We start from the raw sequence: 16,400 nt of genomic DNA, 5'->3' as shown, positions 1-16,400 counted from the left end.
ACCTCTTTGCTTTGGGTACTCTATGTTCCTATTTATCAGGCATGCTCAGTGTCTGCATCAAGCAGTCCAGATTGGATGTAGCATCGGGTTGAATGCATTTAACACTGTTGTCATGAACTGTGGTAAAACACCCAGCACTACAATTTGGGAGGTTAAAATTTATCTGGTGAGGATGTTCAAAGCTGTGCATCACTACATTGAAGTGCTGATGTCTGTGATCGCACTTGTGGTGGTAGCACTGAGGTGATTAAGGATATCGTACAATAAGTATATTGCACAACATTAAAGAGTGTTGTATATTTTTCCTATTGTCTACTGGTACTAATAAAACTACACTAGCAAAGTGCCGTAACCTCAGATTTAGAGAGTCTAAATAGAACTGTCCTTCTCTTTCTATTTTCCATACCAACCATTCCACTGACTTCCTGTGCTCCGTGTGGTGTGGTTGACATTCCAATTGCACACGGTAAAGAGAATCCAAGATGTATCAATTGGGCAGCCAGTCAGTTTTTTGAGTTGCTTTAGTGGCTTCTAAGGCATTAGGAGATTTCCTCCTCTGTTTGGGGTTATGGCAAAAGTCCATTAATCCTGCATCACAACAGTGACTGTACTTCCAACAAGTCATTCATTGTTTGTGGACATCCCAAGAATATGATGAGATGTTCTGACTGTCTTTATCTGTTTGTTTATTTTTATTTTTATTTTCTTCTTAACAGGGGAATCATTAGTGCTAGAAATTAGAAGGGGAAGGACAAGACACAGTAGGTTTGCAAACTGCAATATTGTTTTCCTTTTGAGAAAATTACCTCTAATATTTTGAGAGATAATGGGATGTAATAAAATAGAATGTAATGGAAATCAGATGTTGGGATGTAATAAAAGGTTAATATTGAGCTTCAATAGTGAGGTAATCCTGCCACTTTACAAAGCATTGGTGTGACCGAACTTAGAATCCTGGGTACAGTGCTTGCCACTGGACCAAGACCTAGCTCTGTTAAGCACGTGTGGTGGCTGGTGTGCAACGGTCACCGCACGTTAAAAAAATCCATGCACAGACATCTTCCACCCTTCAGGATGTAGTTCGGGTCCCTCATCCTTTTTTGGCATGGAAGCAAGTCATCCTCGTTTTGAGGGACCGGCTATGATTGATCACCACAGTACAGAAAGGAAATTGCAGCTATTGAACGGTTGGAGAAGAGAGCAACCAGAATGATTAAGGAGATGAAGGCATTGAATTATGAGGAGCGATAGTTTTTTATTCGTTCCTGGGATGTGGGCGTCGTTGGCAAGGCCGGCATTTATTGTCCATTTCCTAATTGCCCTTGAGAAGGTGGTGGTGAGCCGCCGCCTTGAACCGCTGCAGTCCGTGTGGTGAAGGTACTTCCATGTTACTGTTAGGGAGGGAGTTCCAGGATTTTGACCCAGTGACTATGAAGGAACGGTGATATACTTCCAAGTCAGGATGGTGTGTGACTTGGGGAACTTGCAGGTGATGCTCTTCCCATGCAGCTACTGCCCTTGTCCTTCTAGGTGGTAGAGGTTGTGAGCTTGGGAGGTGCTGTGTCGAAGAAGCTTTGGCATGTTGCTGCAGTGCATCTTGTGGATCAGTGGTGGACAAGATACGACCCGCGGGTCATATCCGGCCCGCCAAGTCATTCTATCCAGCCCACTGGATGCGACAGAAATAGAACGCAAGCCGGAGCTCGAGCTGCACATTCGTCTATCAACTTCACATTGGTCAGAGACAGACCTGAACTGCAGCCAAGGCAAAAACATAGTAATACGTCATTAAAATTAATAATTCACAAAAGCAGTTCTCCAAGGCCCAACCTCAAAAGGATCCGTTCCATAATTCTGGGTGTCAATGGCGGATGTCTGTACCAGCATGCACTGCATGCTCGAATATGCCTAATGCATTTGAGAGTGGAGTCATGTATGCTCATCTCTACAAATCGTTGACCGAAGAAAGTGGCTGTCGCTGCATCTTTCCTCTCCTGGTATCCAGAGTACGATGGCAGGGGAGTTCTCATCTGGCACCAATTGGGACGGCATTAGTAATCTTTGCAGAGGAACATAATGATGATTGAGGTTGGAAATTGATGTGGACACAGACTCTAAAGAGGGTACAGTTCTTTTTTTTTTACAGGATGTAAAGAGGGTACAGTTCTATTTCACAGCACTGATTTACAGAGACAAGAAGATAACACATTTTCAACTTTTATCTTGATTCATTTCTAAGCATTATCGAATACATGTGTATGTAAGAGAGCATCTGACTTCTATCTGAATTTATGTTTATGCAATGTTCCCTCTAATTTTATTTAGCGCGCGGTCCCTTTCAATTTGCTGCGTGGCCAACCACTATGCAGCTGCGCATGCGCAGTATCTCTTCCAACGGCAGGAGCTGGGGAGCGGCCTGCACAGGACTGCGCAATTGGTAGAACCTTCGTGGGCAGCCCTCAACAGCTCACCAAAACTTGTTAAGTGGCCTTGCAGCCCAATAATTACCCACCCCTGTTGTAGTTGGCACACACTTCAGCCACAGTTGGTGGTAGAGGGAGTGATTGTTTAAGGTGGTGGACGAGGTGACAAGCAAGCGAGCTACTTTTTCCTAGATGGTGTTGAGCCTATTGAGTGTTGTTGGAGCTGCAATCATCCAGGCAAGTGGAGAGTATTCCATCCCACTCCTGACTTGTGCCTTGTAGATGGTGGAAAGGCTTTGGGGTGTCAGGAGGAGAGACACTTGCTGCAGAATACCCAGTCTCTGACCTGCTCTTGTTGCCACAGTATTTATGTGGCTGGTCCAGTTAAATTTCTGGTCAGTGGTAACCCCCCCCCCCCCCCCCCCCCCCCAGAATGTTGGGGGTTTCGGTGATGGTAATGCCATGGGGAGGTAGTTAAACTCTCTCTTGTTGGTGATAGTCATTGCCTGGCATTTGTGTGGCACGAATGTTATTTGCCACTTATCAGCCCAAGCATGAATGTTGTCCAGGTCTTGCTGCGTGCGGGCATGGACCACTTTGTTATCTGAGGAGTTGCGAATGGAACATATTGGACATGTTCTCACTGGACAAAAGAAGGTTGAGAGTTGATATGATTGCTGATTTTAGGATTCTAAAGGGATTAGATAATGTAGACCACGGGTGTAAAACTCATTTTTGCATGGTGGGCCTGATTTGACATCCTGGCACTTGGTGTGGGTCACATTCAGCATAAGTTATTTGGACACACTAGGGGTAGAAACGGGTACTCGTCTCACCCAATGTTCCCGCTAAAGTGCTTGTGTACTGGCGCGCAGTAATCTGAAAGGTCCCGCACAGGCTTTTACACTATATACACCGCGCATGCACAATTTAAAGGGACCCTGCATTCAGAGACCGGCTGCGTAGAACAAAGCGCAGCTTGCAGGGGACATTGGTCTTGCCTGTTTTATGGGTGTAAAACGGATGCCAATTTCTGGGCACAAGGTCCTGCACCAATCTGTGCCGGTGGCATGGCTGCTGCCATGTTGGTCCTCACTGATTTTAGGCAGATCTGGAGGCTGCCTGAACTCAGTGTTGAATCAATGCAAAAAAGGGTCCTGCGCCTGTTTCAGGATTCTTCTGCAACAGATGTGGGAAAATGAGATGGAGCGCGTGCTGGTGGTGACTAGTTTCTCCAGTTCTACAATGATTCTTAAGAGACGGAGCGGTGCTGCGGTGCGAAGTTTGAAAGGCTGTTGGAAGCAGAGCCCAGGAGATGAGTGTCTCATTCCAAGGCACACACAAACCTTAAGCACAACACGTGAGCCAGATGAAACTGTATCACGGGCCATACATTTGACACCCCTGATGTAGACAATGATCCGCTGTATCATCTTGTCCAGAACCAGAGGACATGGCCTGCACTTGAAGGAGCTAAATTCAAACTATTCAGCGGAAAAATTATTTCAGTCATCATCATAGGCAGTCCCTCGGAATCGAGGAAGACTTGCTTCTACTCTTAAAATGAATCCTTAGGTGGCTGAACAGTCCAATACGAGAACCACAGTCCCTGCCACAGGTGGGACAGATAGTCATTGATGGTAAGGGAGGGTGGAACTGGTTTGCCTCACGCTCCTTCCGCTGCCTGCGCTTGATTTCTGCATGCACTCGGCGATGGGACTCGAGCTCAGTTCCCTCCCGGATGCACTTCCTCCATTTAGGGATTCCCAAGTGTCGGTGGGGATGTTGCACTTTATCAGGGAGGCTTTGAGGGTATCCTTGTAAAGTTTCCTCTGCCCACCTTTGGCTCATTTTCCGTGAAGGAGTTCAGAATAGAGCGCTTGCTTTGAGAGTCTTGTGTCTGGCGTGCGGACAATGTGGCCTGCCCAGTGGAGCTGATCAAGTGTGGTCAGTGCTTCAATGCTGGGGATGTTAGCCTGGTCGAGGACGCTAATGTTGGTGCGTCTGTCCTCCCAGGGGATTTGTAGGATCTTGCGGAGACATCGTTGGTGGTATTTCTCCAGCGACTTGAGGTGTCTACTGTACATGGTCCATGTCTCTAAGTCACACAGGAGGGTGGGTATCACTACAGCCCTGTGAACCAGTGGTCAATCTACGGAACAGACTGCCCAGGGAGACGGTGGAAGTAGATGGTATTGATTCATTCAAATGCAAATTAGTTACATTTCTTTCAGCAAATAATATTTTGGGATACGGTATAGAAGTAATTTGAGACCTGACGTGTGGGGTGTGGCATGTTTGGGAGGAGCAGGTGACTTTGGACCGATGGTTCCCATTACTCTCCGCCACTGGAGTTTGATCATCTGCCCGACTATCTCCTTATGTGACTCAGTGCCAAATGTTGTTTGATAACGCACCTGGAAGCGCCTTGGGACGTTCAAGGTGCTATATAAATACAAGCTGTTGCTTCAGTTGGAAACAATGATAACCTAACCACTGCATGTACCAACTCCTACATGGATTGCTACGTGTAACCCCAGGAGTCTGACACATCTCCAGTATCCATGGGATCCACTTGTTAGCTTCTTGTCTTTCATTGTCTGCAATATTTCAAGGTCAGACGTGGCCTGTGGAACTGCCTGAATCAGACTATTTCACAGGACTGTCAGTGCATCTAGACTCGAGAACAGTGTTGCTGTTGAGCCTGCTTTGAATGGAGGCGGTACTTTGATAATTGTTCTTGGTACATAAAAAGAATTTGAAATTTGATTTTGTTTTTAGGTTGTGTCTTTTGGCACTAGATTAGTCCGATTCATTGATTAAAATTGCTATTGACTGTATCAGTGCAAATAGGTTCTCTGTAATCTACATCAGATACTTTCTTGTGCATTATGAATATCTTATTAAAAGGCATATGTCTAGGAACCTGTGAAAGGAGTAGACCATGTAGATAAAATATATTCAGTAATCTGATCTTGAGCAGTGTTTAATTGAATTTCAGTCGGGCGCCTTTGTCAGTTTAGAAATCGATTTACCGGCAATTGCAGCCGCTAATCAAAAACATGATTTGGCCTGAGATAAGCAGTGAAAAGAGATTTCCTAGTTAAGCAATAACGTGTGATTAGGTACACAGGAAGATTCTGAAACAACCTCTCTCTGTCCTGTCTGTCTCTATCTCTCTCTCTTGGCTAGTCAGTTCCATTGAAAGAGGTAAATGGGTCCATCAAATAGCTTTTGTGAAAATAATTGCATTGATATAAATGAAGTACAGGTTTGCTTTCTGTCTGCAGAGGTGAGGTCTTTTGACTTGCCTCCTGAATCCAGAAACGCCGATATCTCGTGATTTAAAAATACTCCGATTTGCACAAGCACGAAAAGTATACAATGATTTGCGCAAGTTGCGTATTTTTTTCCGAAAAAAAAAAATCCAGAGATTTAGGTGTACCATCGCGAATGAAGCTTCATTTCGTGAGTTGGCAAAACTGAGATACGGAAGGATTTGAACACAGGATGAGAATTTTAAATGCGAGTGGGTGCTAGACTGGGAGCTCATGTAAGTCAGCGAGAACAGGTTCATTTATATTTTTATTTGAAGGCCTTGATCTTTCTCAACTTGATATTTTCCCAAAGCTACCATGGACAGATGAAGGAAGATGGAGAGCAAGTGGACAATGTACAATTTATAGTGCAAGTGAAAGGTTACGGGGTCATTTTCAACTTTCCCCTACTGCACTCCACAGCAGCCCCCCCCTCCCCGAGTGCTGTTCCTCTTCCTCCCCTCCCCCCCCCCACTTCTCCCCACGTGCTACTGCACCATTGCTGCCGCATCACAATACCCACCACATATTTATATAGCGCCTTTAACGTAGTGAAACGTCCCAAGGCGTTTCACAGAAGTATTATGAGACATAAAATTTGACACCGAGCCAAGTAAGGAGCAATTAGGGTAGGTGCTTGGTCAAAGAGGTAGGTTTTAAGGAGCTTCTTGAAGGAGGAAAGAGAGGCGGAGAGGTTTAGACAGGGAATTAGAGGAGCGCAGACATCTTGGTTGGGGGGGGGGGGGAGGTGGTTGTTGGGCTGAAGGAGATTAGAGATGGGGAGGAGCAAGGCCATGGAGGGATTTGAAAACGGGGATGGAAATGTTGAAATTGAGGCATTGCTTAACGCAGAACCAATGTCGGTCAGTGAGCACAGAGGTTATGGGTGAGCGGGACTTGGTGCGAGTTGGAACACGGGCAGCCGAGTTTTGAATCACCTCTAGTTTACGTAGGGTAGAATGTGGGAGGCCAGCCAGGAGTGCATTGGAGTAGTCAAGTCTAGAGGTAACAAAAGGCATGGATGAGGGCTTCAGCAGCGGATGAGCTGAGGCAAGGGCTGAGACGGGCGATGTTACGGAGGTGGAAATAGGCGGTCTTAGTTATGCTGCAGATATGTGGTCGAAAGCTCATTTCAGGGTCAAATATGACACCAAGGTTGTGAACAGTGTGGTTCAGCCTTAGATAGAAGTTGGGGAGAGTGGTGGAGTCAGTGGCTAGGGAACTGAGTTTGTGGTGGGGACTGAAAACAATGGCTTCGTTCTTCTCAATATTCAATTGGAAAATATTTCTGCTCATTCAGAATTGGATGTCAGACAAGCAGTCTGACAATTTAGAGACCGTGGAGGAGTCGAGAGAAGTGGTGGTGAGGTAGAGCTGGGTGTCATTAGTGTACATGTGGAAACTGACGCTGTGTTTTCAGATGATGTCGCCAAGGGGCAACATGTAGATGAGAGATAGGATGGGGCCAAGGATAGATCCTTGGGGGACACCAGAGGTAACAAAGAGAAGGGGTGGTAAGAGAAGCTGTTGCAGGTGATTCTCTGGCTACGATCAGATGAGAATGTAACCAGGCGAGTGCAGTCCCACCCAGCTGGACAACAGTAGTTCTTTGCTGCAACACCAGGAGATCTGCTGTTTTTAAAAATACTATAGGTATAACAAACCAGTACTTGTGTGCACATTTACCTGTCGACCTGTGTTCCATCTAACATTTCGGTCACAAATTTATTTTAGACAAATTTCTTTGCAACTGATTTGGCTCGTAAAAATTTCTTTTAAAGTTAATTTTTAAAAGTCGAATGGTCGTCCACCAACAAAAGATACTTTTAGTAAGGCAGAATTGAGACCTAATACAGCAAATGATTTCAAACAAATCTTAACAATTGCATTTCAAAATAAATCTGAAAGCAAGCTCGGCATTTCATTCTGTGTTTTAACTTGCATCTTGAAGAGCAGTTAATCTCTAATCTCACTCTACACATTGCCCAATACCAAACATCTTGTTGACTTGACTACAATTAGACTTTGTGTCCTCACCATCTGATGATACATTGGACATTATATGGTAGAACACTATGGCAGAAAGTAAGTGGATTGTCTCTTCCTAATTGCCCTGAGGTTCTTGAGAGTCAATTATGTTATGTGGAGCAGGAGCCACATGTAGCCGGACTGGGTAGGGTGTAGCAGGGTCCTTCTCTGAAGGACATGAAGGAATCGTTGGGTTTTTACAACATTCTTTCATGGTCATTTTTTCTGTTGTCAGTCCATAACTTGGCAAGGTGGGATTTAATCTCAAGACCTCTGGGTTGCTAGTTATCTGGACTTGGGCCACAGTTCAGTTACGTGGAGTTAGGTCTCATGATCTCGTTGAATGGCGTAACAGGCTCGAGGGGCTAAATGGCCTGTGTTCCTAATCTAGTACTGTAACTGCTAGACTACCCTACCTGATAAGTCAGAGGATATGCTACTTTATAACAATTCAGAGTGTTGTCAACAAAATATGACTTGAAATAAGTATGAGACAAAGTGCACACTAATGCAAAATAAAGAGGATTGGTAATTCTGAGTGTGTGTGTGTTCCTTTAGTAGATTGATGCTGTAACTAGTTTTCTTATTTCTTCCCAGCTACTCTAACATACGACACCTTGAGGTTTGGCGATTTTGAAGACTTTCCAGAAACAACAGAGCCAGTTTGGATTTTAGGAACAAAATACAGTGCACTCACAGGTACTGGGGAGACTGGGGCACAATCCCTACAGGGAACTTGGGAGAAGCGTTGTCAGCAGGTAGAGCGTTTCTAGTATTATACTGATGGGGCGGTGGGGGGTTGCTGGACTGACTCTGCAGCAGAGGGCTTGCTGTCGGAAGGTTGGCGAAGAAGCTGGGTCAGAGTAACAGCAAGTTACAATATTCTTACACCATTCTGATTTGATAAAATCACCCCAGCCAGAAGGAATCCATCTCAATTTCTCTCTTAAAACAGTAATTTAAAGGAGAAAGCAATTATCACTACTTACCCGTAACTATTGTAGTGTAACTATTTTTATATAACCAGTTGAATCAAAAAAGACCATTTGGTCCATTCAAGCACATCAACTAGCTGAGCCCAGGAGCCAACTGTTTTTTAATCTACTGACTTCCCTGGTTGATAATTCCAAATGTTTTCACCCTTTTGAGTAGAGATCTTTATCTGATGCCTCTTTTTAAAAAAAAAAAATATATATATACTTTTCACAAACAAATTTATATCCCCTAACCCTAGTAAGCTTAGCTTGAAGTAATAGTCTGGCTTCACCTCATCATCGAATGATACAGCACAGAAGGAGGTCATTCAATCCATCGTGCCTATGCCAGCTCTTTGTTAGAGCTATCCAATCAGTCCCACCCCCCCGCTCTTTTCCCATAACTCTAATTTTTTTCCCTTCAAGTATTTATCTAATTCTGTTTTGAATGTTAGTATTGAATCTGCTTCTCCCACCCTTTCAGGCAGTATATTCCAGATCATCATAACTTGCTGCACTAAAACAATGTTTCCTTATGTTGCCTCTGGTTCTTTTGCCATCACCTTCAATCTGTGTCCTCTGATTACCAACCCTTCTGTCACTTGAAACACTTTCTCCTTATTTACTCTATCAAAACCATTCATGATTTTGAACACTTATCAAATCTCCTCTTAACCTCCTCTGCTCAAAGGAGAACAATCCCAGCTTCTCCAGTCTATGGTATCATTCGAGTAAATCCCTTGTGCATCTTCTCTAAATCCTTCCTAAAGTGTGGTGCTCAAAATTGGCTACAATATCCCAGCTGGGGCCTAGTCAGTGTTTTATAAAGGTTTAGCATAACTTCCTTGCTCTTGTACTCAGTGTCTCTATTACTGAAGCCAAGGACCCTGTATGCTTTTTTAACAGCCTTCTCAACCTGTCCTGCCACTTTCAAAGATTTGTGTACATACACCCCCAGGCCCCTCTGTTCCTGCACCCACTTCAAAATTGTACCATTTATATTGCCTCTCTTCATTCTTCCTACCAAAATGTATCACTTCACATTAAATTGCTTTCTGAAATAGTCTATATCATAGGGAGTTTCCATTTTATTTGCAATGTCCTCGAAGTAGTTGAGGAGGTTTGTCAAGTAAGATCTACCCCTTGTAATTCCCAGCTGGCTCCCACTTTATTAAGCTGTCAGATCGGACGACTTCTCCGCAAGTGCTCTATGCGGAGCTTCTTCATGGCAAACAAGCCAAAGGTGGGCAGCGGAAACGTTACAAGGACACCCTCAAAGCCTCTCTGACAAAGTGCGACATCACTACTGACACCTAGGAGTCCCTGGCCAAAGACCGCCCTGAGTGGAAAGTGTGTATCCGGGAGGGCGTTGAGCTCTTCGAGTCTCAACGCCGAGAGCATGCAGAAATCAAGCACAGGCAGCGGAAAGAGTGTGCGGCAAACCAGTCCCACCCACCCCTCCTCTCAACGACTATCTGTCCCACCTGTGACAGAGTCTGTGGCTCTCGTATTGGACTGTTCAGCCACCAAAGAACTCACTTCAGGAGTGGAAGCAAGTCTTCCTCGATTCCGAGGGACTGCCTATGATGATGATGATGATGACTATCAAATACCCTCCACACTGATCCTGAGGGTATTTATTATACTGCAACGATTGTATAGGGAGTTAGTATTTCCCTAGGTCTACTTTTTTCTTTTATCTTTGATGACTGTGTAATTCTTATCCTTTACGTTTATTTCTAATGCTCTTTTATACCCTTAATATCTGTTCTAGCTTGTGCATTTCCAATACTTCTGCCAATATTCTTCCTCTCCCATTTCCCTATCTGTTTTGTATATTATTTTGAATGCGTTTATTTGTACTAACTGAATTTCAGCCGTTTCTCTGATTGGCTCTCCATTATCACATGACCTATTGCTGATTGGTCCCCTTGGAGGATAAGCCACAACCTGAAGTTCCTCTGGATTGCGTAAAGGGAACCACCCAGCTTAACTTTGCAAATTGTAACATGATCCAAATTGTAACAGTCACTGCATATTATTTTTCCTTCTTTGCATTTGAATTGCTCTATTCGAAACAGTAAAAATGAGCAACTTCAACATACTCACTAGATGGCAAAGCATTTCACTGTATGTAAATTGCTTTTGAGATGTTCTGAGAGATGAGATAAATGCAAGTTGATTAGTTTTCATCCTTTTTTTGTTTTATAACACTCCTGTGAAGTGCCTTGGGATGATTTAAAGTAATTGGTCGAAGGTTTAGAGGGGATATGAGGAGAAATTTCTTCACCCAGAGAGTGGTGGGGGTCTGGAACTCACTGCCTGAAAGGGTGGTTGAGGCAGAAACCCTCATGGCATTTAGAAAGTACTTGGATGTGCACTTGAAGTGCCGTAACCTACAGGGCTATGGACCAAGAGCTGGAAAGTGGGATTCAGCTGGATAGCTCTTTGTCAGCCGGTGTGGACACGATGGCCTCCTTCCGTGCTGTAAATTTTTATGTTTCTATGACTCTAAATGTGAGTTCTCCCAGGGGAACTTACAACATACTGTGTCAAACAGTCTTGTAGCATGTTTACTGGTGCTTTTTCCTTTGTACACTTCTCTTGGGGCATTGGTTGAAGTCACCAATTTATTCCTACCTTATCTTTCCATAACCTCATCTCCTTGTCCTCTTCATTTTCCTGCTTTTAGCGGACCTCGGTTATTAGCCCTGTCCTCCGCCAGCGTCTCGGCTCAAGTCATTTTTCTCTCTTCCCCAGAGATGTTATTTCAACTTCCTGTAAACTTTTCCTAAACAGGAGCAATTTGTTTTCTAATTAATGGGATGTGCTGTCGAGATGGAGATTGCGCTGGAGCATGCAAGCTTCTGAACATTATTGCCAGTGTGGTCCATTTTCAGGCTGGTTAGTAAGATTTGTAATCTTCATTTCTACAGAGCTTTTTCTGCATTGAGAGTGAATCTTTCAAACTTGCACTAGTCCTTCCCGCCCCCAAGCCCAGAACACCATTGGAATAGTATACAAAGCCTAATTCCAGTGGTTGTGGGCCCAGTAATGTTGCCTCAAGAGGCAAGAAACCATCTCTACCCTCATCGTTTATCTGTCTGTCCTCTCCTGACATGCTGAGGTATGGTTTCATGAGTAGCACTGACCCTCTGTCTTTGCCTCTGGCTGTTCCTCCATGTATCTGTAAAATGAATATTGGCTAGGAGTTCCTACCAAAGCCTTTAAAATGTCAAATAGTTTATATACGGATGTAAACCAAGATCACAACTTTATAAATTTAGATTTTGAAAAGTAGATTTAAAACAGGTACAGTATGAGGGAGAAAATCTGTACTCAGTAAATGTTTGCACAATCTGTCAAACTCTGCAGTAGGAAAACTATTAGGCCTGTTCAAAACACCGAGAATTGATCTGTTGAAGGAATGAGCCAAGTAGGCCCAGTGGTCTTTCTCATTCCTGACTTTTATTTTATGATGTCCACATGTACTTCCAGCAAGACTTGCTGGATAGAGGTTTATTTATTTTGTTGGCCTTGTAATGGTGACTAATTGAGGCACAAAATATAAATCTCCACACTAATTCTAATCCCAGGTTACACTTGTAAGCATTATTCCTTGATATCTCAGCCGTGTAAATTTGAACATGTTTTAATTGCACTGTTTAATCAAAAAAGTTTTTGTCTGCGTAAGTAAAATAGACTAAACAGTGGTCGAGGCCCCATCTTCCCTCTCTGGTTAATGTAAAAGATCCCATGGCACTATTTAGAAGAGGAGCAGGGGAGGCCAGCATTTATCCATCAACCAACATCCCTAAAGCAGATTATCTTGACATTTATCTCATTGCTGTTTGTGGGACCTTGCTGTGAACAAATTGACTACACTTGAAAACTACTTCATTCGCTGTGAAGCTCTTTGGGACGTCTGAATAATATAAATACAAATTATCGTTGTTGTTGAAGTCATGAAAGGCACAATAGAAAATGAAAGTTTGTTTGTATTGCCTGAGAATGTCACAAGACGACACATCTCGTTCAGGAAGTCAGCAGACAGTAGTCATGAAATAAACTGGTTTGAATGCCACTGCAGGATCTGCGCATGTCATCTGACACTTGAGTGCAGTACTGAAGAGGTTCTGCATTGTCAGAGATGCTGGCTTTCTGGTGAGATGTTAAATCAAAGCCTTGTCTGTCTGTTGAGGCAAAAACATCCCATGGCACTGATTGAAGAAGAGCAGGGAGTTTTCCTCAGTGTCCTGGCTGACATTTATCCATCAACCGTCACCAAAAAAATAACACCTCTCTTGGTAATTTATCCCATTGCTGTTTGTGGGACTTAGTTGTGCGCATATTGGCTGTCATGTTGCCTGCAAAACAGTGACTACACTACAACATTGGCTGTGTAGTGCTTTGAGACATCTTGAAGGAATGAAAGGTGCTAGATTAGTACAAAATTTTCTTTCATTAAATCCAGTCCGACAGCCAGACTGCAGTACAGAGGTCAATGAGCAATGATCTTTTTACCCCTCTTATTCTGAGTTTGTTCCCTTTTTCTCTAGATAAAGATGAGATCTTTGCAGATGTCACTTCGCGACTCTGGTTCACATACAGAAAGAATTTCTCTCCCATTGGTAGGTGTTTATTACCTGTCTTTCATAGCTGAAATGCATTGGATTTTAAAACAGTCTTGCACTTCCTTCCGAGTTATCACTGGTGTCCTGGCTAATATTTATCCCTCGATCAACATCACTGAACAGATGATCTGATCATTATCAAATTGCTGTTTGTGGGAGCTTGCTGTGCACAAATTGGCTGCTGCATTTCCTACATTACAACAGTGATTACACTTCAAAAGTACTTCATTGGCTGTAAAGCGCTTTGGGACATCCATTGGTCATGAAAAGTGCTATAGAAATGCAAGTCTTTTTTCTTTGTTTAAGGAGTGTCCTACACATGAAGGATGCATAGTTCAGAGATTGGGAGTCAGTTAAATCTGAACAAGCAGGCAATGTTGTGCCAATAGCTGAGTTTTAGGTTGTGGATTATACCCATTGTTCGAGCGGTCAATAACCCTGGAGTGAACTACAGGTTGGCATCTAATCGTTGGTTTCAGATAATCGATATTTCACAATAACATCCTCATTAATTTATTTTGTACATGGAATTTACAACACATGACTAACCTGAAGGAACAGAGAGAACTGTGTATCTGATGACACTAAGGCCCCAAGTTTCCACATGATTTGCTCCTGATTTTTAGGAGCAACTGGTGGAGAACGGAGTATCTTAGAAATCGCAATTCTCCACATTTAAATTTTCTGCAGTTCTAGTCATGTAGAACAGTTTCACTTTGGAACAGAAATTTTTTTTCAAAAGGGGGCGTGTCCAGCCACTGACGCCTGATTTGAAAGCTTCCACAGTGAAAACGTACTCCAAATGAACTTAGAATGGAGCTAGTGAAGATTTTTGTAGGCCTGAAAAAACCTTGTCTACACATTAAGAAAATCAGGCGCAGGTTACAAATTAGGCGTCGGGAACGAGGTGGGGGGAGGGAGGGAGGGGGGGGAAGGGAAGTCATTACATTCTACAATAAATCCTTAGTTATTATATTATACAAAAAATTCCAACCTGAATAAAAATTTATAAGCAAAGAAAAGATTAAATAAACCATGTTCCTACCTGTGTGAAAGTGCTTCAGCCAGGGAGAAGGCTGCAGGAAGCCTCACAAGTTGAGGCAGCCGTTCCTGACGGCAGGAGGGGGGGAGGCAGTGAGGGCCCAACCGACGGCAGCGGGGGGCGGGAGGCAGGGAGGAGGCAGCCGTTCCCGACGGCGGTGGTGGGGAGGAGGCAGTGAGGGCCCGACCGACGGCAGCGGGGGGCGGGAGGCAGGGAGGAGGCAGCCGTTCCCGACGGCGGTGGTGGGGAGGAGGCAGTGAGGGCCCGACCGACGGCAGCAGGGGGGGAGGCAGGGAGGAGGCAGCCGTTCCCGACGGCGGTGGTGGGGAGGAGGCAGTGAGGGCCCGACCGACGGCAGCAGGGGGGGAGGCAGGGAGGAGGCAGCCGTTCCCGACGGCGGTGGTGGGGAGGAGGCAGTGAGGGCCCGACCGACGGCAGCAGGGGGGGAGGCAGGGAGGAGGCAGCCGTTCCCGACGACGGGGGGGGAGGAGGCAGTGAGGGCCCAACCGACGGCAGCGGGGGGCGGGAGGCAGGGAGGAGGCAGCCGTTCCCGACGGCGGTGGTGGGGAGGAGGCAGTGAGGGCCCGACCGACGGCAGCGGGGGGGAGGCAGGGAGGAGCCTCAGAAGTTGAGGCAGCCATTCCCGATGGCGGGGGAGGCCCCCCTGCCGTCAGTCGGGCCCGTCGGGAAACGGCTGCCTCAACTTCTGAGGCTTCCTGCAGCCTTCTCACTGCTGCAAGAAGCCTCAGTGCTGATCATGGAAGGGCAATGTGGTTTTATTAAAAAATGTTAAAAATTGAACAGCTACAAAGAACTACAAAAATGGCCAAGTGTCAATGTTTCCTTCACACTGCGCGTGCGCGAACGCTCCAACGCGCACGCGCAGGGTTGCCGGCACGAAAAAAACTCATTTAAATGGTACCCGCCCCCTCCTACTTACAAAATCGGCGCGAGTGGTAGGCTCCGCCCCCTGGGCGCCACGCCAAGCTGACATCGAGCTGAAAAGCGCTCGAGAATAGCGCGTTTTTTTTCAGTCACCGTTTTCGGCGTGAAAAACGGACGCCCAGCTCGGAGGGGCGCCTGTTTTGCCGTGTGTGGAAACTTGGGGCCTATGTTAGGTGGCACAGTAAATACTGTAGATGGGAGCAGAAAGTTGCAAAGGAACATTGATATATTAATGTGGGAGAGTCCAGAACACAGGGAGATCATTTTAAAATTAGAGCTAGGCCATTCAGGGATGATGTCTGAAAGCACTTCTTCACATAATGGGTAGTGGGAATCTGGAACCCTCTTCCCCCTAAAACCTTTTGAGGCTGGGGGGTTCATTTGAAAATATCAAAACGGAGATTGGTAGATTTTTGTGAGTCAAGAGTATTCAAAGTTACGGAATCAAGACGGGTAGATGTGGTTAATATAGAGATCAGCCATGATCTAATTGAATGGAACAGGCTCGAGGGGCTGAATGGCCTCCTCCTGTTCCTATATTCATTCGGCTCAACTGATCGATGCCAATATTTATACTCCCCACGAGCATCCTCCCAGCGTACTACATATCACCCTATCAGCATATCCTTATATTCCTTTCTCCCTCCTGCAATTATACAGCAGTGACTACACTCCAAAAGTACTCCAGTCACTAAAGCAACTTGAGATATCCGGTGGTCATGAAGGGCGCTATATATATCCACACTTCTCTCTCTCTCGCCCCCCGCTCCCTCCTGCCCCCCCCGCTCCCCCCTCCCCCCCCGCTCCCTCCTCCCCCCCCCCGCTCCCTCCTCCCCCCCCCCGCTCCCCTCCTCTCCCCCCCCCCCCGCTTCCTCCTCCCCCCCCCCCCACTCCCTCCTCCTTCCCCCCCCCCCCACTCCCTCCTCCCCCCTCCCCCCGCTCCCTCCTCCTCCCCCTCCCCCCGCTCCCTCCTCCTCCCCCTCCCCCCGCTCCCTCCTCCTCCCCCTCCCCCCGCTCCTCCTCCTCCCCCCTCCCCC

The 16,400-nt window shown here is 45.6% G+C and overlaps 1 protein-coding gene across 6 annotated transcripts in view; it reads left to right on the top strand.

The window, feature by feature from the left end:
* atg4b (autophagy related 4B, cysteine peptidase) overlaps positions 1–16,400 on the top strand; it is a 76,247-nt gene that overhangs the window by 20,329 nt on the left and 39,518 nt on the right. For 4 of the 6 annotated variants that reach the window (XM_070883233.1, XM_070883234.1, XM_070883232.1 and 1 more), the window contains exons 2-4: positions 8,366–8,467; positions 11,542–11,646; positions 13,302–13,373. In XM_070883233.1, coding sequence (XP_070739334.1) covers positions 8,366–8,467; positions 11,542–11,646; positions 13,302–13,373 — 279 coding nt within the window. The remainder of the gene's footprint in view (positions 1–8,365; positions 8,468–11,541; positions 11,647–13,301; positions 13,374–16,400) is intronic. The other 2 variants (XM_070883236.1, XM_070883235.1) reach the window with 1 other exon arrangement.

This window comes from Pristiophorus japonicus, chromosome 6 (genome assembly GCF_044704955.1).
Source record: "Pristiophorus japonicus isolate sPriJap1 chromosome 6, sPriJap1.hap1, whole genome shotgun sequence".
NCBI lineage: Eukaryota > Metazoa > Chordata > Chondrichthyes > Pristiophoridae > Pristiophorus > Pristiophorus japonicus.
Note: the sequence above shows the minus strand (reverse complement) of the source record. Positions and strands in the feature narration are given on the sequence as shown.